We start from the raw sequence: 22,043 nt of genomic DNA, 5'->3' as shown, positions 1-22,043 counted from the left end.
GTCTTCACAGTCCACGTGTCGTGTCTCATCCACCCACTATCCCACCTTGGGTGATCCCAGAAAAGGGTCAGCCACTGCCCTAACACAGGGTGATCTCAGACAGAGACAGACGTTTTCTCCTCCCGTCGCCACCTCACCTCCTTCATCAGCCTAGCTCCTAGTAATCCCTCATTCTCAGCTCCAACCACACTTTCTAGAAAGGGCCTTCCTAGCCCCTGTCCTAGTCCAGAAACTCCCCACAATTTGATGGTTGGTGCTTCGTACATCTCTCAAGACATTCCTCTTCTGCTAGATTGTGCCCTCCACGAGGACACAGCTCTGTTTTGCCCACCCACCAGCACTCTGCTTCCTCTCCAGACACATTTCTCCTGAATGTGGGCCCAGATTGGTGGCTCAAGTCTGCAATCCTAGCAGTGCTGGAGGATCACTTGAACCCAGGACTTCAAGACCAGCATGGGTACCACAGGGAGATCCTGCCTCTCAAAAACATTAAAAATGAGCTGCGTGTAACGTAGATACATGGGAGGCTGATGTGGGAGGATCGCTTGAGCCCGGGAGGTGTGTCGTGACTGCACCGCTGCACTCCAGCCAGACCCTGTCTCAAAAACATAAATTAGTAATAAAAACCAGAAAGAAAAAAAGTGATGGGGGGATATGTGAACTGGAGAAATACTTTCTAAGTCAGCCTGAGGCTATGAAAACATCAGAGCCCCATGTGAGAGGCTACAGCTCTGGGTGTGCCCAGGGCCCATGGAAAACAGACTCGCCCCAGGCTCCATCTACCTGTGCAAGGGAACAGGGGTCAACGTCAAGTGCACAAGTTGCTATGGAAGACGCAGCCCAGGCCTGGCTGGCCCAGGGCGCTGGACTCTACCCCACCTGCATCATCCAAACATCAGTGCGAGTGCACCCACAAACACACAATCACACACAACATGTGAGCAATGGGCGAGACTGGCCTGGCCCCGCTCAGTGTTATCACCATTGACCCACAGGGGCTCACAGCCCTGGAGCTCTGGGCCCAGATTTCTGCCAGCCCCACCTATCCAGGCTAGGGACAGATGACGGAGCAAGGGGGTGCCAGGGCAGCAAGGCCCCCACGTGCTCCCTTCCCACATGGCCCAGGCTTTTGTCATCAGGACGCTAAACCCAGGCCCTGGCGCGGGCTGTGTGCCTCCAGCTTCCCCTCCTCTCGGCACCAGAACAGAGCCTGGCCCCAGCTCCCAGGAAATACAGAAATTAATGGGTGAATGAGCGAGTGACAGGGTGTCTTGTTCCACACAAGACAATGAGCAGGGGTGGGGGACGGGCTCCTGGCTGCAGGAGGAACACCACACTCACCCAGATGGCATCTGCACCCAACACCCACCCTTCCCTCAGGGACGCCTGGTCCCACCTTGAGCCACCTGTTTCAGGACCCCAGCCCAGCCCAGCCACGCCCTGCCACTCCCTTGAGACAGTGTGGCTTCAATTAAGAGGTTGGGTGGGGTCAAGGTGGCAACAAGGGGAGGGCCCGGGACAGTTCTCCTGGATTTAAACCCAGGCGGCCTGGAGTGCAGCTCCTACTCCATACCCGGTATTCCCGCCTCACCGCTCTCCTGCTATCCCCAGACATGCAGGGACCCTGGGTGCTGCTGTTGCTGCTGGGCCTGAGGCTACAGCTCTCCCTGGGCATCATCCCAGGTAATGAGGCTCCCCCCGCTGCCCCTACACACAGGGAGCCCCCCCAGCCCAGGCTGACCTGATCTTTGCTCTCCCCCTGGCCAGTTGAGGAGGAGAACCCGGCCTTCTGGAACCGTCAGGCAGCCAAGGCCCTGGATGCCGCCAAGAAGCTGCAGCCCGCACGGACAGCCGCCAAGAACCTCATCCTCTTCCTAGGCGACGGTGAGTGAGCAAGGCTGTCCGGCCCGCAGCCCTCGCAGCCCTCGCAGCCCTCGCAGCCCTGGCACCCGGACCGTCGGGGCTTCCAGGACAGCCCTGGGGCCCAAGCCTCACACATTTCTGCTCCCTCAGGGATGGGAGTGTCTACGGTGACAGCCGCCAGGATCCTAAAGGGGCAGAAGAAGGGCAAACTGGGGCCAGAGACGCCCCTGGCCATGGACCGCTTCCCATACGTGGCTCTGTCCAAGGTGAGGGCTGGGCCACCTCGGAGTCCTCCAAGCAGAGAAGAGGAATCCTGGCTATGGAGGGCGGGAGGAGGGAGGGACCCTAAGCTGCTGGGGCTGGAGTAAGAGCTGGAGGCGGCTGCAATCCCAGAGGACAGAGATCATGGTCTGGGTCTGGGTGTCCGCCCCAGAGAAGAGCCCAGAGTGTCTCTGTCCCCAGACATACAGCGTAGACAAGCATGTGCCAGACAGCGCAGCCACAGCCACGGCCTACCTGTGCGGGGTCAAGGGCAACTTCCAGACCATCGGCTTGAGCGCAGCGGCCCGCTTTAACCAGTGCAACACGACCCGCGGCAACGAGGTCGTCTCCGTGATGAACCGGGCCAAGAAGGCAGGTGAGCTGGGGCCCGCTGCGGGGTCAGGGCCGGGTCACAGACCTCTGTCGCATACCCTGACCTCTGTCCCCCTCAGGGAAGTCAGTGGGAGTGGTGACCACCACACGGGTGCAGCACGCCTCCCCAGCCGGTACCTACGCGCACACGGTGAACCGTAACTGGTACTCGGACTCCAACATGCCTTTCTCCGCCCGCCGGGAGGGCTGCCAGGACATCGCCACGCAGCTCATCTCCAACATGGACATTGACGTGAGACCCCAAGGCCAAGGGCTGGGGCTGGGAAGGCAGTAGCAGGGGACACCAGCTGAGACCCAGGCAACCAAAAGCCTGATGGGGCCAGCAGGTTCTTGAGGTGGGATTGGGGGGGCAGAAGGTGCAGCCGGGCCAGACCCTTTCCACAGGCCTGGGGAGGAGAGCCAGGGGCTGGGCATGAGGAGGGGGCACGGGGCTAGCCCGACCCCAAACCCACCTGTCCCATTCTCTGTCCCCAGGTGATCCTTGGTGGAGGCCGAAAGTACATGTTTCCCATGGGGACCCCAGACCCTGAGTACCCACGTGACTACAGCCAGAATGGGACCAGGCTGGATGGGAAGAACCTTGTGCAGGAATGGCTGGGGAAGCACCAGGTGATGGGGGCTGGTGGGTGTGGGGGGCACAGCAGGGGGAGTGCAGGGGCGTGGGGCTCGGGGCTGTGGGCTGAGGCCTGGCTGTGTCCCTGCAGGGCACCCGGTACGTGTGGAACCGCACTGAGCTCATGCAGGCTTCCCTGGACCCGTCTGTGACCCACCTCATGGGTAATGACCCCCTTCCTGCCCTGGCAACCCTCGTATGGCCTCAGATGGCATCTTCCGAGCCTGTGTGCAGGTCTGCCAGCACCCTCCCACCCCCAGCCTGACAGTCACCACGGGACCCCTTGTCCCACAGGTCTCTTTGAGCCCGGAGACATGAAATATGAGATCCACCGAGACTCCACACGAGACCCCTCCCTGATGGAGATGACGGAGGCCGCCCTACGCCTGCTGAGCAGGAACCCCCGAGGATTCTTCCTCTTTGTCGAGGGTGTGTGATGGCGCCTGGGGAGTGGGAGTCGGGGGTTGGAGCAGGGCAGTTTCAAGCATCACCCCCCTCTGGCCTTCCTGCAGGCGGCCGCATCGACCACGGTCATCATGAAAGCAGGGCTTACCGGGCACTAACTGAGACGATCATGTTCGACGACACCATTGAGAGGGCGGGCCAACTCACCAGCGAGGACGACACGCTGACCCTCGTCACCGCTGACCACTCCCACGTCTTCTCCTTTGGTGGCTACCCCCTGCGAGGGAGCTCCGTCTACGGTAGGCCTGGGGAGAGAGGCAGGTACTGCCTCATAAATTATGTGGGTGAAATCTGAGCCTCAGTTTCCTCCTCTGTCAAATAGAGGCAATGCTGGCACCTGCCCTGTAGGGTCTCAAGGACTAAGCTCCGGGCCAGAAAAAGGTGGCGGTGCCTAGAACATAGCAGGCACTCCCACAGCTGTGTTCAGCTCAACCACGGGACCCCTCTCTCTGCAGGGGTGGCCCCCGGTGAGGCCCAGGACGGGAAGGCCTACACGGCTCTCCTATATGGAAACGGTCCCGGCTATGTGCTCAAGGACGGTGCCCGGCCGGATGTCACTGAGAGCCAGAGCGGTGAGTGCCAAGGGGTGGTCCTTTCAGGGTGACAAGGGTGCCAAGGATGGGGGACTGGCGGCAAGGGGTCTCCTCCCGTCTGCCTGGAACTGAAGCCTCCTACCGAAACTCAACCCTCCTACAGGGAGCCCCGAGTACCAGCAGCAGTCAGCAGTGCCCCTGGACGAAGAGACCCACGCAGGCGAGGACGTGGCGGTGTTCGCGCGCGGCCCGCAGGCGCACCTGGTGCATGGGGTGCAGGAGCAGAGCTTCATAGCGCACGTCATGGCCTTTGCCGCCTGCCTGGAGCCCTACAAGGACTGTGACCTGGCGCCCCCTGCCGGCACCACCGACGCTGCGCACCCGGGGCCCGCCGCTTTCTCCATTTCACTTCCCCTGCTGGCTGGGATCCTGTTGCTGCTGGGGGCGGCCACTGCTCCCTGACTGCCCTGTCCCTGGGGCTCCTGCCTCCCCATCCCGGAGTTCTGCTCCCCACCTCCAGTGGTCCTGCCCGGCCTCCATTCCGAGCTGTCTCCCCTGGAGTCCGCACACAGATGTCTTGCCATGGAACCTTCACCTCCCCGTGCACCCTGGGGACTCAGCCCGACACCAAACCTGCCCCTTGGCTGCTCCCGGACTCCGTGCCCCAACCCCTGGGACTTCGGATTGTGTCCTGCGGCTGCCTGCACCCCAGGAAAGGAGGGCTGAGATGTGCAGATCGCCTGAGGTTGGGAGTTCAAGACCATCCAGACCAACATGGTGAAACTCCGTGTCTACAAGAAATACAAAATTAGCTGGGCCTGGTGGCACATGCCTGTAATTCCAGCTACTTAGGAGGCTGAAGCAGGAGAATCACATGAACCTGGGAGGCAGAGGTTGCAGTGAGCCGAGACTGGGTCACCGTGTTCCAGCCTGGGCAAGGAGACCAAAACTCTGTTTCAAACAAACAAACAAAAAAACTTGTTTAAAAATAAAAATAATAAATAAATAAATAAATAACAGGCCAGAATAAACCCTTGGATAAAAAAGTTTATAATGGTAACATCTGAAATGTAAAAAATTAAAAAGTAAAAATAGTTTAAAATAAAATAAAATAAATAAAAATGATCAATGAACCCCAAACAGAATAAACATGAAGTGGAAAACCACACAAAACCAATCATTATGTTATTTAGAAAAATATGCCTATATGATAAAACAATCAACAACAAAGGCAAAATTAACCAAAATACAGGATAGTCATTACCTCTAGGGAGAAAGAGGGGAGACAGGCTTTCAATGTCTTAGTAAGTCTTTTTGTCAAAAGAGTTATCCCTGCAGAACAAATAAGGACTTACTTTTGTCATTAGTCTTTAAATGGAATAGATGGAAAATATTCTTTGCATGACCACAACAAATGGAAAACATGTTAATGAAGTTCAGCCATTCTTCTGTTTTACTTAGAATAACAGAAGCCAGAAACCTGGGAGTAACCCTGACCACGCCCTCACAGACCAAGTGCAGTTAATTATCACTTCTGATCACACCCATAATGCCAGCACTTTGAGAAGCCAAGGCAGTCAGATCACTTGAGTCTAGGAGTTCGAGACCAGCTTGACCATGATGGTGAAACCCAATCTCTACTGAAATTATGAAAATTAGCCAGGCACAGTGACTCATGCCTGTAATCCCAGGTGCTCGGGAGGCTGAGGCAGGAGAATCAATTGAACCCGGAAACAGAGGTTGCTGTGAGCCGAGATCATGTCACTGCACTCCAGCCTGGGTGACAGACTGAGACTCCACCTCAAAAAAAAAAAAAAAAAGGATCACTTTCTATTCTTTCCCACCTATAGCACCAAACCCTGGCTCCAGCCACCTTGATTCTCACCAGAAACGCAAATACCTCCCTTTTCCTTACACCCTGATTTCTAATCCAATCTCCATACAGCAGCCAAAGCCAACATTTTAAAACTTTGTCTCCCTTCAACTTGAATCTCTCTCACCACCCTCCTTTCTTATGAGAAGCAACAAAGACACAAGTAGATTGCCCAAGGCCACACAGCAGGACACAGCAGAGGCAGGATTCAAAATCCCCTAGTCTTCACAGTCCGTGAGTCTCATCCACCCACTATCCCACCTTGGGTGATCCCAGAAAAGGGTCAGCCACTGCCCTAACACAGGGTGATCTCAGACAGAGACAGACCTTTTCTCCTCCCGTCGCCACCTCACCTCCTTCATCAGCCTAACTCCTAGTAATTCCTCATTCTCAGCTCCAACCACACTTTCTAGAAAGGGCCTTCCTAGCCCTTGTCCTAGTCCAGAAACTCCCCACAATTTGATGGTCGGTGCTTTGTACATCTCTCAAGACATTCCTCTTCCGCTAGATTGTGCCCTCCACGAGGACACAGCTCTGTTTTGCCCACCCTCGAGCACTCTGCTTCCTCTCCAGACACACTTCTCCTGAATGTGGGCCCAGATTGGTGGCTCAAGTCTGCAATCCTAGCAGTGCTGGAGGATCACTTGAACCCAGGACTTCAAGACCAGCATGGGTGCCACAGGGAGATCCTGCCTCTCAAAAACATTAAAAATGAGCTGCGTGAGGCCGGGCACGGTGGCTCAAGCCTGTAATCCCAGCACTTTGGGAGGCCGAGGCGGGTGGATCACGAGGTCGAGAGATCGAGACCATCCTGGTCAACATGGTGAAACCCCGTCCCTACTAAAAAGTGCAAAAAATTAGCTGGGCATGGTGGCACGTGCCTGTAATCCCAGCTACTCAGGAGGCTGAGGCAGGAGAATTGCCTGAGCCCAGGAGGCGGAGGTTGCGGTGAGCCGAGATCGCGCCATTGCACTCCAGCCTGGGTAACAAGAGCGAAACTCCGTCTCAAAAAAAAAAAAAAAAAAAAAAAAAAAAAAAAATGAGCTGCGTGTAACGTAGATACATGGGAGGCTGATGTGGGAGGATCGCTTGAGCCCGGGAGGTGTGTCCTGACTGCACCGCTGCACTCCAGCCAGACCCTGTCTCAAAAACATAAATTAGTAATAAAAACCAGAAAGAAAAAAAGTGATGGGGGGGATATGTGAACTGGAGAAATACTTTTAAGTCAGCCTGAGGATATGAAAACATCAGAGCCCCATGTGAGAGGCTACAGTTCTGGGTGTGCCCAGGGCCCATGGAAAACAGACTCGCCCCAGGCTCCATCTACCTGTGCAAGGGAACAGGGGTTAACGTCAAGTGCACAAGCTGCTCTGGAAGACGCAGCCCAGGCCTGGCTGGCCCAGGGTGCTGGACTCTACCCCACCTGCATCATCCAAACATCAGTGCGAGTGCACCCACAAACACACAATCACACACAACATGTGAGCAATGGGTGAGACTGGCGTGGCCCCGCTCAGTGTTGTCACCATTGGACCCGCAGGGGCTCACAGCCCTGGAGCTCTGGGCCCAGATTCCTGCCAGCCCCACCTATCCAGGCTAGGGACAGATGACGGAGCAAGGGGGTGCCAGGGCAGCAAGGCCCCCACGTGCTCCCTTCCCACATGGCCCAGGCTTTTGGCATCAGGACGCTAAACCCAGGCCCTGGCGCGGGCTGTGTGCCTCCAGCTTCCCCTCCTCTCGGCACCAGAACAGAGCCTGGCCCCAGCTCCCAGGAAATACAGAAATCAATGGGTGAATGAGCTAGTGACAGGGTGTCTTGTTCCACACAAGACAATGAGCAGGGGTCGGGGGACCGGCTCCTGGCTGCAGGAGGAACACCACACTCACCCAGATGGCATCTGCACCCAACACCCACCCTTCCCTCGGGGACACCTGGTCCCACCTTGAGCCACCTGTTTCAGGACCCCAGCCCAGCCCAGCCACGCCCTGCCACTCCCTTGAGACAGTGTGGCTTCAATTAAGAGGCTGGGCGGGGTCAAGGTGGCAACAAGGGGAGGGCCCGGGACAGTTCTCCTGGATTTAAACCCAGGCGGCCTGGAGTGCAGCTCCTACTCCATACCTGGTATTCCCGCCTCACCGCTCTCCTGCTATCCCCAGACATGCAGGGACCCTGGGTGCTGCTGTTGCTGCTGGGCCTGAGGCTACAGCTCTCCCTGGGCATCATCCCAGGTAATGAGGCTCCCCCCGCTGCCCCTACACACAGGGAGCCCCCCAGCCCAGGCTGACCTGATCTTTGCTCTCCCCCTGGCCAGTTGAGGAGGAGAACCCGGCCTTCTGGAACCGTCAGGCAGCCAAGGCCCTGGATGCCGCCAAGAAGCTGCAGCCCGCACGGACAGCCGCCAAGAACCTCATCCTCTTCCTGGGCGACGGTGAGTGAGCAAGGCTGTCCGGCCCGCAGCCCTCGCAGCCCTCGCAGCCCTCGCAGCCCTGGCACCCGGACCGTCGGGGCTTCCGGGACAGCCCTGGGGCCCAAGCCTCACACATTTCTGCTCCCTCAGGGATGGGAGTGTCTACGGTGACAGCCGCCAGGATCCTAAAGGGGCAGAAGAAGGGCAAACTGGGGCCAGAGACGCCCCTGGCCATGGACCGCTTCCCATACGTGGCTCTGTCCAAGGTGAGGGCTGGGCCACCTCGGAGTCCTCCAAGCAGAGAAGAGGAATCCTGGCTATGGAGGGCGGGAGGAGGCAGGGACCCTAAGCTGCTGGGGCTGGAGTAAGAGCTGGAGGCGGCTGCAATCCCAGAGGACAGAGATCATGGTCTGGGTCTGGGTGTCTGCCCCAGAGAAGAGCCCAGAGTGTCTCTGTCCCCAGACATACAGCGTAGACAAGCATGTGCCAGACAGCGCAGCCACAGCCACGGCCTACCTGTGCGGGGTCAAGGGCAACTTCCAGACCATCGGCTTGAGCGCAGCGGCCCGCTTTAACCAGTGCAACACGACCCGCGGCAACGAGGTCGTCTCCGTGATGAACCGGGCCAAGAAGGCAGGTGAGCTGGGGCCCGCTGCGGGGTCAGGGCCGGGTCACAGACCTCTGTCGCATACCCTGACCTCTGTCCCCCTCAGGGATGTCAGTGGGAGTGGTGACCACCACACGGGTGCAGCACGCCTCCCCAGCCGGTACCTACGCGCACACGGTGAACCGCAACTGGTACTCGGACTCCAACATGCCTTTCTCCGCCCGCCGGGAGGGCTGCCAGGACATCGCCACGCAGCTCATCTCCAACATGGACATTGACGTGAGACCCCAAGGCCAAGGGCTGGGGCTGGGAAGACAGTAGCAGGGGACACCAGCTGAGAGCCAGGCAACCAACAGCCTGATGGGGCCAGCAGGGTCTGGAGGTGGGATTGGGGGGGCAGAAGGTGTAGTTCAGGCTGGGCCCTTCCCAAAGCCCTAGGGAGAAGAGCCAGGGGCTGTGCATGAGGAGGAGGCACGGGGCTAGCCCGACCCCAAACCCACCTGTCCCATCTCTGTCCCCAGGTGATCCTTGGTGGAGGCCGAAAATACATGTTTCCCATGGGGACCCCAGACCCTGAGTACCCACGTGACTACAGCCAGAATGGGACCAGGCTGGACGGGAAGAACCTTGTGCAGGAATGGCTGGGGAAGCACCAGGTGATGGGGGCTGGTGGGTGTGGGGGGCACAGCAGGGGGAGTGCAGGGGCGTGGGGCTCGGGGCTGTGGGCTGAGGCCTGGCTGTGTCCCTGCAGGGCGCCCGGTACGTGTGGAACCGCACTGAGCTCATGCAGGCTTCCCTGGACCCGTCTGTGACCCACCTCATGGGTAATGACCCCCTTCCTGCCCTGGCAACCCTCGTATGGCCTCAGATGGCATCTTCCGAGCCTGTGTGCAGGTCTGCCAGCACCCTCCCACCCCCAGCCTGACAGTCACCACGGGACCCCTTGTCCCACAGGTCTCTTTGAGCCCGGAGACATGAAATATGAGATCCACCGAGACTCCACACGAGACCCCTCCCTGATGGAGATGATGGAGGCCGCCCTACGGCTGCTGAGCAGGAATCCCCGAGGATTCTTCCTCTTTGTCGAGGGTGTGTGATGGCGCCTGGGGAGTGGGAGTCGGGGGTTGGAGCAGGGCAGTTTCAAGCATCACTCCCCTCTGGCCTTCCTGCAGGCGGCCGCATCGACCACGGTCATCATGAAAGCAGGGCTTACCGGGCACTGACTGAGACGATCATGTTCGACGACACCATTGAGAGGGCGGGCCAACTCACCAGTGAGGAGGACACGCTGACCCTCGTCACCGCTGACCACTCCCACGTCTTCTCCTTTGGTGGCTACCCCCTGCGAGGGAGCTCCGTCTACGGTAGGCCTGGGGAGAGAGGCAGGTGCTGCTGCATCAATTATGTGTCTCAGCCTCCGTTTCCTCCTCTATGAAATGGGCGTGTTATACGGAAATTTTGGGTGCTGCAAAAGAAGTAGCACTCGAATATAAATTTTCTTAGCAAGGCAATTCTATAGAAGGGTGTGTCTCACAGATGGAGCAATCCTGAGCACACAGGATCATAGGTGGTGAAGGGGTTCTTATCCCTGACGCAGGTAGCCCCTACTGCATTCCCTGTTGGCTATGGTTTGATGCAACAGTCCAAGCTAATTCGGATTGGCTATTTTAAAAGGAGCAGGAGTAGGAGCCAGAGTGGCAGGGTGAACAGTCTGTCCATAATGACAGTTACAAAACGGGTCACTAAAGGTGACTCAGGTCAAAGCAGGTGACCAGGGTGAGTCAGGATAGAGCAGATGACCGGGGGAACAGATGTGAACTACTGATTAGAACTGGTGGAAAAGGTTGTTTACTAAAACTAGGAAGTTAAACTTTAAAATGGAGGACAAAGAACCGAACTGATTATTTGAAGAGAAATTTAGAACTAATTTTATCCAGCAGGCATAATGCTGGCACTTGCCCTGTAGGGTCTCAGTAACTAAGCCCCTGAACAGCCGAAGAGCAGCGGTGCCTAACACAAGGGAGGCACTCCCACAGCTGTGTTCAGCTCAACCACGGGACCCCTCTCTCTGCAGGGCTGGCCCCCAGCGTGGCCCGGGACGGGAAGGCCTACACGGCTCTCCTATATGGAAACGGTCCCGGCTATGTGCTCAAGGACGGTGCCCGGCCGGATGTTACCGAGAGCCAGAGCGGTGAGTGCCAAGGGGTGGCCCTTTCAGGGTGACAAGGGCGCCAAGGATGGGGGACTGGCGGCAAGGGGTCTCCTCCCGTCGGCCTGGAACTGAAGCCTCCTACCGAAACTCAACCCTCCTACAGGGAGCCCCGAGTACCGGCAGCAGTCAGCAGTGCCCCTGGACGGAGAGACCCACGCAGGCGAGGACGTGGCGGTGTTCGCGCGCGGCCCGCAGGCGCACCTGGTGCATGGGGTGCAGGAGCAGAGCTTCATAGCGCACGTCATGGCCTTCGCCGCCTGCCTGGAGCCCTACAAGGACTGCGACCTGGCGCCCCCTGCCGGCACCATCGACGCTGCGCACCCGGGGCCCGCCGCTTTCTCCATTTCACTTCCCCTGCTGGCTGGGATCCTGTTGCTGCTGGGGGCGGCCACTGCTCCCTGACTGCCCTGTCCCTGGGGCTCCTGCCTCCCCATCCCGGAGTTCTGCTCCCCACCTCCAGTGGTCCTGCCCGGCCTCCATTCCGAGCTGTCTCCCCTGGAGTCCGCACACAGATGTCTTGCCATGGAACCTTCACCTCCCCGTGCACCCTGGGGACTCAGCCGGACACCAAACATTTCCCTTGGCTGCTCCCGGACTCTGTGCCCCAACCCCTGGGACTGCGGATTGTGTCCTGCAGCTGCCTGCACCCCAGGAAAGGAGGAGCTCAGGCCATCCAGCCCCCACCTACAGTTCAGTGAGTACAAGGCAGGCTCTGCTCTCTTCCTGAGGAAAAGCAGCACCCAGACCCCGCACCTCGCTGATCTCTGCTTCAGTCCTTGAATCACCTGTGGGACTTGAGGACTTTGAGCATCCGGATGCCTGGAGAATCGTGGCTTCCTGCCACCCTGCTGGTCAAGGAGGCCGCTGGGGTGCAGATCCCCAGGGGGATTTTGACACAGTCCTCGGCTGCCCCCACTGGGCTAATTCCACACCCCTGCCCCCCTCCAAGGGGCCCCAGATCACAACTACTCAGATGTTCCACACCCAGATGCCCATTTCAGCACCCAACTGAGATCCAAGAAGCTCCTGGGAAGATCTGGGTGCAGGGCAGCAGCCCAGAGCCCAAGGTCCCTCCGAAGGTCTCTGGACACTGGGCACAGATTTCTCAACAAGAAAGACTCCCCTGCCTCCCTGGGGGCTCCGTTCTGCTGGGAGGCAAAGCAATAATAAAAGGAAGTGTTTGTAATCCCAGCACTTTATGAGGCCGAGGTGGGCAGATCACGAGGTCAGGAGATCGACCCCTTCTTGGATAACATCGTGAAACCACATCTCTACTAAAAACACAAAAAATTAGCCAGGTGTGGTGGCACATGCCTGTAGTCCCAGCTACTTGGGAGGCTGAGGCAGGAGAATCGCTTGAATCCAGGCAGCAAATGTTGCAGTGAGCTGAGGTTGTGCCACTGCACTCCAGAATGGACAACAGAGTGAGACTCCATCTCAAAATAAATAAATAATAAATAAATGGAAGTGTTAAGAGAATGTAATGCCAGTACTACTTCCTAGGAAAAAAATCATGAGTGCCTATGGGTACGGTGTCTGGAGGGGTGGATAATGCAGGCCAGGAGGGGCTGGCTGCTGAACAGCAGACAGTTGAGCAAGAGACCTGCACAGAGTGGGGGCTTGAGCGAGGCGACATAGCAGTGCAAAGGCCCTGAGGCAGTGCCGGCAGGTGCTCTGGGAGGCCGATGCATGGATCAAACAGTGGGTGGGTAGAGGGGTCAAAGAGGGTGGAGATATGAGGGGGTTGTGAAGTCTGGGTGGAGGGGTGTGGTTGGAGGTCTTTGAGGGGGCTGTGACCTGGCCTGGCTGGGAAAGGAGCGCACTGGCTGCTGCCAGGAGAAGGGTCTGGTCTTGAGTGGAGAATGGGGGTGACGGCAGGCCCCAGTGACAGCTGGGGAAGGAGCAGGCTCTGGTTGTTTCTGACCTCCCTCCGAAAGCATTCTGGAGCCCTCATCTCAGCACAGCCATATTTAGTGAGTACTGCACCTGTCCCAAGAAAACACTGAAAAGATTTTTATTTGAGGCAGACTCTCACTCTGTTGACCAGGCTGGAGTGCAGTGGTGTGGTCTCAGCTCACTGCAACCTCCACCTCCCAGGTTCAAGTGATTCGCCTGCTTCAGCCTCCCAAGTAGCTGGGATTACAGGCACATGCCACCACAGCTGGCTAGTTTTTGTATTTTCAGTAGAGACGGGGTTTCACCATGTTAGCCAGGCACATCTCCAATTCCTGACCTTAGGTAAACTGCCCTACTTGGCCTCCCAAAGTTCTGGGATTACAGGTGTGCACCATCGTGCCCAACTGAAAAGAATTAAAGGTAAAATCAACCACATTTTCCAGCAAATTTTACACTATCACAAAAAATACAAAAATTAGCCAAGACTGGTTGCCCATGCCTGTGGTCCCAGCTACTCAGGAGACTATGGTGGGAGGCTCACGTGAGGACAGGACTTTGTGATCAGCCTGGCCAACATGGTGAAACCAAAATTGTTCTAAACTAAAATATGGTCTCTACTAAAACTACAAAAAGTAGTCAGGCATGGTGGTGGGCACCCAGCTACTTGGGAGGCTGAGGCAGGAGAATCACTTGAACCCGGGAGGCAGAGATTGCAATGAGCCAAGATTATGCCAAGCTCTGCTGCATGATTGAATACTTCCTTGCTTATGAAAATTGATTTAACATTGTAAAACATCTATTTGCCAGGCACGGTGGCTCATCACCTGCAATCTCAGAAGTTTGGCAGGAAGACGGGGTAAGATGACTTGAGTCCAGGAGTTTGAGAACAGCCTGGGCAACATAGTGAGACCCCATCTCTACAAAAACAACAACTGAGCCCAGGGAGGGGGAGGCTGCAGTGAAACAAGATTGTGCCACCGCACTCCAGCCTGGGCAACACAGCAAGACTCTGTCTGAATATATATATAAGGACCTGGCTCTCTCAGGACAGCTTTTTTTTTTTTTTTTTCCAATTCTAGGTTTTAGTGGCTGTCACAAAAATATGGGAAGTGATCAGAAGGTAGACACCTTTACCTGGCCTTACTAAATCATCATACTCATTGTTACATTCCATCCACCAAATTTGCAAAGGGTCTGATAAAATCCAGCTGGTATATTTCTATCTTCCCAGTTGTCGGGTGGTTAGGAAGTTCCTCTTTCTAACAAATGGGGAGGAGCTGCATGTTTATCTTTATGTTTTTATGAGCGCTCAGACCCATGGACTTCTATATTCTAAAAGTGGAGACGTTTTAAAAACAGATTATTCTGGCTGGGCATGGTGGCTCATTCCTGTAATCCCAGCCCTCTGGGAGGCCGAAGCAGGCGGATCACTTGAGGTCACAAGTTTGAGGCCAACCTGGCCAACATGGTGAAACCCCCATCCCTACTAAAAATAGGAAAATTAGCCAGGTGTGGTGGCACGCGCCTATAATCCCAGCTAGTTGGGATTACAGGTTGAGAGAAGATAATCACTAGAACCCGGGAGGTGGAGGTTGCAGTGAGCTGAGATTGCACCATTGCACTCCAGCCTGGTGACAACAGTAACACTCCGTCTCAAAAAAACCAAAACAAAACAAAAACCAGATTATTCAGAAATGAGATCATTCTGTTCTCAAGCTTCGTTTTCCTGTGTAGGCATGAGTGTTTATGAGTCCAACACATTTTTGACCCCAAAATCAAGTGTCAAAATATTTTCAAACTTCTGCTCAAAAATATACCCTTTCCTTAGCATGAGTTTGTTTTTGTTTTTGTTTTGAGACGGAATTTCGCTCTTGTCACACTGGCTGGAGCGCAATGCTGCTATCTCGGCTCACTGCAACTTTCGTTTCCCGGGTTCAGGGGATTCTCCCGCCTCTGTCTCCTGAGTAGCTGGGATTACAGGCTGGCGCCACCACGCCCAGCTAATTTTTGGTATTTTTAGTACAAAAGTTGATGAGTCGACCTACTCCACCGGTAATTTCAAGGGGGTCACCACCACAGCTTGTAGCTGCAGTGAACGCGGAGAATAAAGTACTCAGACAATTGCAGCTGAGCGGGGCGGGGAGCAGCCCCTCTGAGAGAGTGTGGCCCCCAAATCCGTCAGCCAAGTATTCAATGAGAGGGCTTGTTAAAGTACAAACATCCACCAGATGGCTTTTGGCAGTCCAGTCATGAGGCACATATGGCCTTGTGAAAGCACTCAGACCTCTTAGGAGGCTGTTTTCGGCGCCGCTTATCACACATTCTACTCCTTGTCCCGTTTTCAGGGCAAGGAGTTACAGTCTCGCGCACAAACAACAGGCACACAGTGCCTCAGTATCTTTCACGCCTCGACCTCAGATGCCTTGTACAGAGGTCTGGGAAACGGCGGCTCAACACTGCAATTACCCCAGGAAAATAAATGACTTAGGCCTTCCTCCCCCGCTCTGCCGCTGTGCGCTTCCCGCCCCCCGCCCCGCTCCCTTTCCCTTCCTCTCCTCTCTTGCACTCTCCTCCGGCGCGCAGCGACCCCTGGGCAAGGTCCCTGCGCCCCAGGTCGGTGGCCCCTGGAGGGGGGCGCCGGGGCGCACGCACGCGGAAGACGTCGCGCAAAGAGTTCCCGTCGCCCAGGCGGACCGTTAGCTGCAAGAGCGCGGCGGCGCTGTCCACGCCCGGCACTTTTTACAGCAGCCGGTTGAGGTCCCATCGCGCCGCGACCCCCAGGTGCTTTAGCGTGCGGCCCAGGTCCCAGCCCCCGCAGTCCTCGATGACCCCCAGCATGGGCAGCGGGTTCGGTCGTTGGATGTCGCGCAGGTCGAGGCGCCAGCGGAGGAAGGTGCTCACCTAGCGCTGGGCAACACCAGCAGGCGCTCCCAGTTCTGCTCGCGGTTGGCCGCGATGGTGCCGTAGGTGAACTTGTCTTCGTGGCGCCGCAGCCAGCAGCCGCAGGCGAACGAATAGATGTCCTGGCAGGAGGGGTCGATGCCGGCGTCCAGGTTAGCGTTCAGGAGAGAGCGGCGTGCGCGAAGGCCTTGCGCTCCGGGCAACCCTCGGGACAGGCGCCGCCGCCCGCCGCGAACGGGCCCAGGTGCTTGAGCGCCAGCATTGTCGCCAGGATGGCGCAGAGGCCGGCGGCGAATACTAGCCCCGACAACAGACACACCTTTCGAAGGTTCCCGCGCTGCAGCCGGGCCTGGGCTGGGTGGTGCTGAACCCCGAAAGAAGCCTGAGGGCAGGGAGGTCGGCCGCCTCAGCGGCTTAAGTACTTGACCTCCTATTACTCGTCGTAGTGCGCCGTCAGCGAATGCGAGGGCTCCCTGGCACCGAGGCCACCCAGGTGCCGCCCTGGGCCACCTAGGCTACGGGATGCGCGTGGCCGCCGGCCTCTTCGTGGGCCTCCGCATGGCCCCGGAGCCGCAGCTGCTGGAAAAGCAGTCAGGCTCAGGAGGCGCCGCACCCCGACGGGGCTCCTGGGCACCGCAAGGAGACACGCAGGCCTGGGTGCAGACGCCCCAGCCGCGGGCCTGATTCCCTGCGGATAACAGGGACAAGGAAGGCTTGGCGGCGCCACCGACCCCGCGTACACAGTGGAGCCTTCTTCCCTGTCCCCCTCCCGGCACACACGTGCGGGTCGCTGGGTTGAGAGGGCTCTTATGGTAAGCAGGAGGCGTCGGGCACCGGGCCTGACACTTACTGGGCCTTCGCTGAAAGGCCGTCCCTCTTCCCTTCGCCTTTCTTGTCCACGACCTGTCCCAGCCAAGGCCGGGTGGGGTGGGGAAGGCACAGAGGCTGGAGTGAGTTTGTGTGGTCAGGGGCGCGTCCTATGCGGCACTTTCAGCTCTCCGTGCTGGACACAGACAAACGCTCCACAAAGCGGCCAAAGAACCAAACTCCGTCCTTGCGGAAGTGCGCACGATCGACGACTTCAACCCGGCTCGCTGGCTCTTTCTCCACCGGTCCCTTCCCCAGGGGCCAGCGCCAACGCCCCAGGGTCGCGGACACACAACCCACTCCCTGCACCTCCCTGATGGAGATCCCGAGACCGGCTCCGCATCCCGCCCCCAACTCACCTCCTCTGTCCCGGACCCGAGCCACTCCTGGCTTCAAAGGTTCTCCCCAGAACCCAAACGTGAAGTTTCACTTCCCGCGGGGCGCGAGCTGTTCGAATGAGCCCGGAGTCCAGGAGCCGCGCGGTGCAGTTCCCGGGGCCCGGGAGGTCAGCCAGGGAGCCGAAACCTACAGTACGCAGAAGAAGCCGGGAGGCTCCGCGCAGCTGCCGCGATGGAGGCGACCTCTGCAGGTATTCGGCACCGTTTACCCTGCAGGTGCCCACCTGAGCAGGACCGACCCTAGCATGTCGGCTAGGACCCTAAGCCTGAGCAGAGATGCGCGGGCATCCGCTGTCTCCCAGCGCCCGCCGCCTTCTCGGCCGCCGCGCAACCCGTCCAGCCTCGTCCTGGGACTAGTGAGGGCAGCGGGTCCTCCTGGGAGGGGTCCCTTCGGATCCCATGTCCCCACTCTGAGCTGCCCACCAGCCGGCTAGAAAGGGGCTGGAGCTACGCCGCTGGGGGCTGTCTTGGGTCAACCCACAGCCTGGAGCACCGCCCATGGAGGACTCTTCCTAAAGCATGATGGTGCGCTGATGGAGTGCCTGGGCTGCCCCACAGCGCCTGCGCAGAGCGCACTTTCACCAGGGAGCTCCCTGGTTTTCCTGGGACACCCCCCTTCCCGCTTCCCCCGCTACCCCTTCCAGGCCCCGGGGCGTCTGGGTTTCTGATTGGCCTCATCCCCTTCCCCCAGCCCCTGATTCAGGGAGAGCAATGGAGAACCCTGCTAGAAGCAGGCCTGGGGCTGCCAGTGCAGCTCCCATGGTACTAATGCATAGTTGACCAGAGCACAGCAATTTTCACCTATGGGAGGTGACTTTGGTTAAGCCTCTGATTACACAGTTCTGGTCACGCTGCACAGAATGCCAATAAAGAGGGGTCTGGCCGGGCACGGTGGCTCAAGCCTGTAATCCCAGCACGTCGGGAGGCCGAGGTGGGTGGATCGCGAGGTCACGAGATCGAGACCATCCTGGTCAACATGGTGAAACCCCGTCTCTACTAAAAATACAAAAAAGAATTTGCTGGGCATGGTGGCGCGTGCATGTAATCCCAGCTACTCAGGAGGCTGAGGCAGGAGAATTGCCTGAACCCAGGAGGCGGAGGTTGCGGTGAGCTGAGATCGCGCCATTGCACTCCAGCCTGGGTAACAAGAGCGAAACTCCGTCTCAAAAAAAAAAGAGGGGTCTGAAACCCAACTCCTTGGCTCCCCTGCAGTGTCTCCAAAAGGGAAACCGAGGCGGTGGGTGAGTGGGTGATGCCAGTGGTCCAGGCCCCAGTTCCACCTTGCACAAAGGCCTTCCTAAACTTTCACCCAAAAAATACTTATGCAAGGACATCTGCCCAGCAACCGCCTATCCAGCCTCAGACTGCTGCCACTCATATCCTTGGTTATTGTAGCCAAAGATAAATATCTCAAAACAAACCTACGATCCCCCTCCTCTTTCTTTAAAACCTTTGTCTTCCTTCACCTCCCTAAATTCTCACAGTTTCCTATGGCCTGCTTATTCCCATTGCAATACCTATTCCCAAAGAAAGTTCATTTTATTTAGAGTCTTCCTGTATCCATCACATATTGGTGCCAGAAGTGGGACTGAAGTGCATTCATCTTGGATGAATAAGCATCTCCTGGAATTGAATGCAGTGTTGACTGAGCCCTCTGCAGATTGCCTTTTGAGGATTTGCTTTTCTGTTCTGGTGAATCTCCTGGAATACTCAGACTTCCTCCCTTTGGTCAGTTCCTTTTTACTCTATCCTGGATCTGATTTGATTATAAGGTTCCCTTAAACAAAGGGCCTTACATTCCTCCTGGGAGTAAAAAGGTTGGGTTCTTTCCTTCCTTCCCTCCCTTCCTCCCTCCCTCCCTCCCTCCCTCCCTCCCTTCCTTTCTTCCCTCCCTCCCTTCATTCCTTTCTTCCCTCCCTCCTTCCCTCCCTCCTTCCCTCCCTTCCTTCCTTTCTTCCCTCCCTCCCTCCCTTCCCTCCCTCCCTTCCTTCCTTTCTTCCCTCCCTCCCTCCCTCCCTCCCTTCCTTCCTTCCTTCCTTCCTTCCTTCCTTCCTTCCTTCCTTCCTTTCTTCCCTCCCTCCCTCCCTTCCCTCCCTTCCTTCCTTTCTTCCCTCCCTCCTTCCTTCCCTCCCTCCCTCTCTCCCTCCCTTCCTTCCTTGCTTTTTTCCCTCCCTCCCTCCTTCCTTCTTTCCTTCTTTTTCTTTGCTTTTGGCAAACACTTTCTAGTGTAAAGGTGCCTTTCTGATTTGAGGACTCTGGCTTCTACAGAATTTATCTTCTGTCCATGAGGCAAGCCTTTTCTGGTGAATTCACTTTTGGTTCTGCATACCTGCCTGAACATTTTGTTTGATGTGCATGCCTTGGTTGAAATGTTGTGAGCACTCTGATTTTGGTTTGAATTTGGTTTGGTTTCCCAAGTCCTTAAATAATTTGGCTCATTTTTTTTTTCTTGCTTGTTTCTGAACATCATCTGATCATATCACAGCAAAAACAAACATAAATAGTTCAGCACCATAAGAATGTTACACACACACACACACACACACACACACACACACACACACAGAGGGTCAGCCCCTCCAGGTGGCTCTCGCCTGTAATCCCTGCACGTTGGGAGGCTGAGGTGAGAGGATAGCTTAAGCTAAGGAGCTGGAGACCAGCCTGGGCAACATGATGAAACCCTGACTCTACAAAAAATGCAAAAAAAAAAAATTAATAATAATTGGGTGTGGGGGCATCCACCTGTAGTCCCAGCTACTCAAGAGGCTGATGTGGGAGGATTGCTTGAGCCCAGGAGGTTGAGGCTGCTGGGAGTTGTGGTCATGCCACAACATACATGAAAGATGTGTTCTATCCTATGTGTTCTTTTGTGATTTGTATCTCTGTCCAGCTTTATGTCTGTGAGATTCACTTATCTGTTGGATGTTACAAAAGCCTGGTTATTTCCATTGCTGTATAGTATTCCAACGACAAAGCAATTGACCTTTCATCTTTTCTGTTGTCGATCAACATTTGGGCTCTTTTGATGTCTGGCTGTCTAAACAATGCCACTTCTTACACGTTGGTGCTTGCCTCCTGGGACACGTGCCGAATTTCTCTAGGACACTTACCCAGGACAGAATTGCTGTCTCCCAGGAAGCGCACAGGTCAACATCCAGAACGATGTGCCTGTTGGCTCCTTCACTTCCCCCCAGCTCCCTAGGGGTAGACTTTTAGGTATGGCCAGCCTGGGATCTGGGAAATGGCCCCCACCCAGTGCAGTCTCTTCTACACTGATAGCCGTTTTTCTTTACTTTCTCTCTCAGTTCTCTCTCTCTCTCTCTCTCTCTTTTTCCTTCTTTTGTGAGATAGGGTATCCCTGTGTCGCCTAGGCTGCAGTACAGTGGCTCCAACATGGCTCACTGCAGCCTGGAACTTCTGGGCTGAAGTGATTCTCCTGCCTCAGCCTCTGAAATAGCTGGCACCACCACACCTGAGTAATTTTTTAATTTTCTGTCAAGATGCTGTCTCCATGTGGCCCAGCCTGACATCAAGGGATGCTCCTGCCTCCACCTCCCGAAGTGCTAGGATTACAAGCATGAGTTAGGAAACCAGGGCGAATTGTAGCTGAGGATCCCTTAAGGTCATCGTAAGAAGGGCTTTTAAAGAAACTTCCCACTATGCAGCTATCAGAATGGCTGAAATAAAACATATGACACCACCAGCCGCTGGCAAGTATGCTGAAAAATTCAGTTCCTCAGCTGGCTGGTGGACACGTAATGGCACAGCCAATCTGCAAAACAAGCTTTCAGTTTCTCCAAAAACGACACATGCAACCACCACACATTGCTGGGCATTTACCCAAGAGGAATGAAAACATATGTTCACTCAAAAAACTTCCCACGAATGTTCAGCTTTATTCACAAAAGCCAGAACTGAAACGTGCCCAGACTTCCTTCAACAGGTGATTGGTTAAACGCACTGTGGTGTGTCTATCCCGTGAAACAGAGCTCAGCACTACAGAGGAGGTAGCTAGTGGTCCATGCTTGGATGAAGCTCCAGGAAGTTATGTTGAGTGAAAAACGCCATTGCCAAGAGATCACACATTGTTTGTTTGCATTTATGTAACTTAGTTGAAATGATAAAATTTTAGAGATACAGAATGCAGAGCAGATTGCCAGGGATTCGATACAGGGGAAGCGGTAAAGGTGTTATTTTTATGGAGTTTTGCTCTTGTTGCCCAGGCTGGAGTGCAGTGGCGAAATCTTGACTGACCGTAACCTCAATCTCCCTAGTTCAAGTGATTCTCTTGCCTTAGCCTCCAGAGTAGGTGGGATTACAGGCATGTGCCACCACACCTGGCTAATTTTGTATTTTCAGTAGAGATGGGGTTTCTCCATGTTAGTCAAGCTGGTCTCCAACTTCCAACTTGAGGTGATCCACCTGCCTCAGCCTCCCAGAGATTACAAGCATGAGCCATAGCACCTGGCCAAGGCATTTTTTATATTATTAGTAGTATTATTGCTTTTTTTGAGATGTTGTCTCACTCTGTCACTCAGGTTGGGGTGCAGTGGTGCAATCTCAGCTCACCCCAAACTCGCCTCCCAGGCTTAAGCCATCCTTCCACCTTAGCTTCAGGAATAGCCAGTACCACAGGCATATGCCACAATGCCTGGCTAAGCTTTTTGTATCTTGAGGGTGTAGATGAAATTTTATCATATTGCCCATGCTGGTCTCGAACTCCTGAGCTCAGGTGTTCCACCCACCTCAGCCT

The 22,043-nt window shown here is 55.9% G+C and overlaps 2 protein-coding genes and 1 pseudogene across 2 annotated transcripts; 2 read left to right on the top strand and 1 right to left on the bottom strand.

Moving 5' to 3' along the window:
* Nucleotides 1-750: 750 nt before the first annotated feature.
* On the top strand, nucleotides 751-4,590 carry LOC120364285 (alkaline phosphatase, germ cell type). Its single transcript, XM_074400160.1, has 12 exons — nucleotides 751-898; nucleotides 1,612-1,683; nucleotides 1,768-1,884; nucleotides 2,014-2,129; nucleotides 2,326-2,500; nucleotides 2,577-2,749; nucleotides 2,992-3,126; nucleotides 3,222-3,294; nucleotides 3,425-3,559; nucleotides 3,643-3,834; nucleotides 4,051-4,171; nucleotides 4,296-4,590. Exons 1-12 carry the CDS (start codon nucleotides 751-753, stop codon nucleotides 4,588-4,590), a joined length of 1,752 nt encoding a protein of 583 aa, XP_074256261.1.
* Nucleotides 4,591-8,160: 3,570 nt separating this feature from the next.
* LOC120364286 (alkaline phosphatase, germ cell type) lies at nucleotides 8,161-11,630 on the top strand. The gene is made up of 11 exons (XM_074398663.1): nucleotides 8,161-8,230; nucleotides 8,314-8,430; nucleotides 8,560-8,675; nucleotides 8,872-9,046; nucleotides 9,123-9,295; nucleotides 9,538-9,672; nucleotides 9,768-9,840; nucleotides 9,971-10,105; nucleotides 10,189-10,380; nucleotides 11,091-11,207; nucleotides 11,332-11,630. The coding sequence occupies exons 1-11, from the start codon at nucleotides 8,161-8,163 to the stop codon at nucleotides 11,628-11,630; spliced, it is 1,602 nt and encodes a 533-aa protein (XP_074254764.1).
* Nucleotides 11,631-15,608: 3,978 nt separating this feature from the next.
* LOC141584493 (endothelin-converting enzyme-like 1 pseudogene) lies at nucleotides 15,609-17,235 on the bottom strand (annotated as a pseudogene).
* Nucleotides 17,236-22,043: the final 4,808 nt, after the last annotated feature.

This window comes from Saimiri boliviensis, chromosome 5, assembly GCF_048565385.1.
Source record: "Saimiri boliviensis isolate mSaiBol1 chromosome 5, mSaiBol1.pri, whole genome shotgun sequence".
NCBI classification, from domain to species: Eukaryota; Metazoa; Chordata; class Mammalia; order Primates; family Cebidae; genus Saimiri; species Saimiri boliviensis.
Note: the sequence above shows the minus strand (reverse complement) of the source record. Positions and strands in the feature narration are given on the sequence as shown.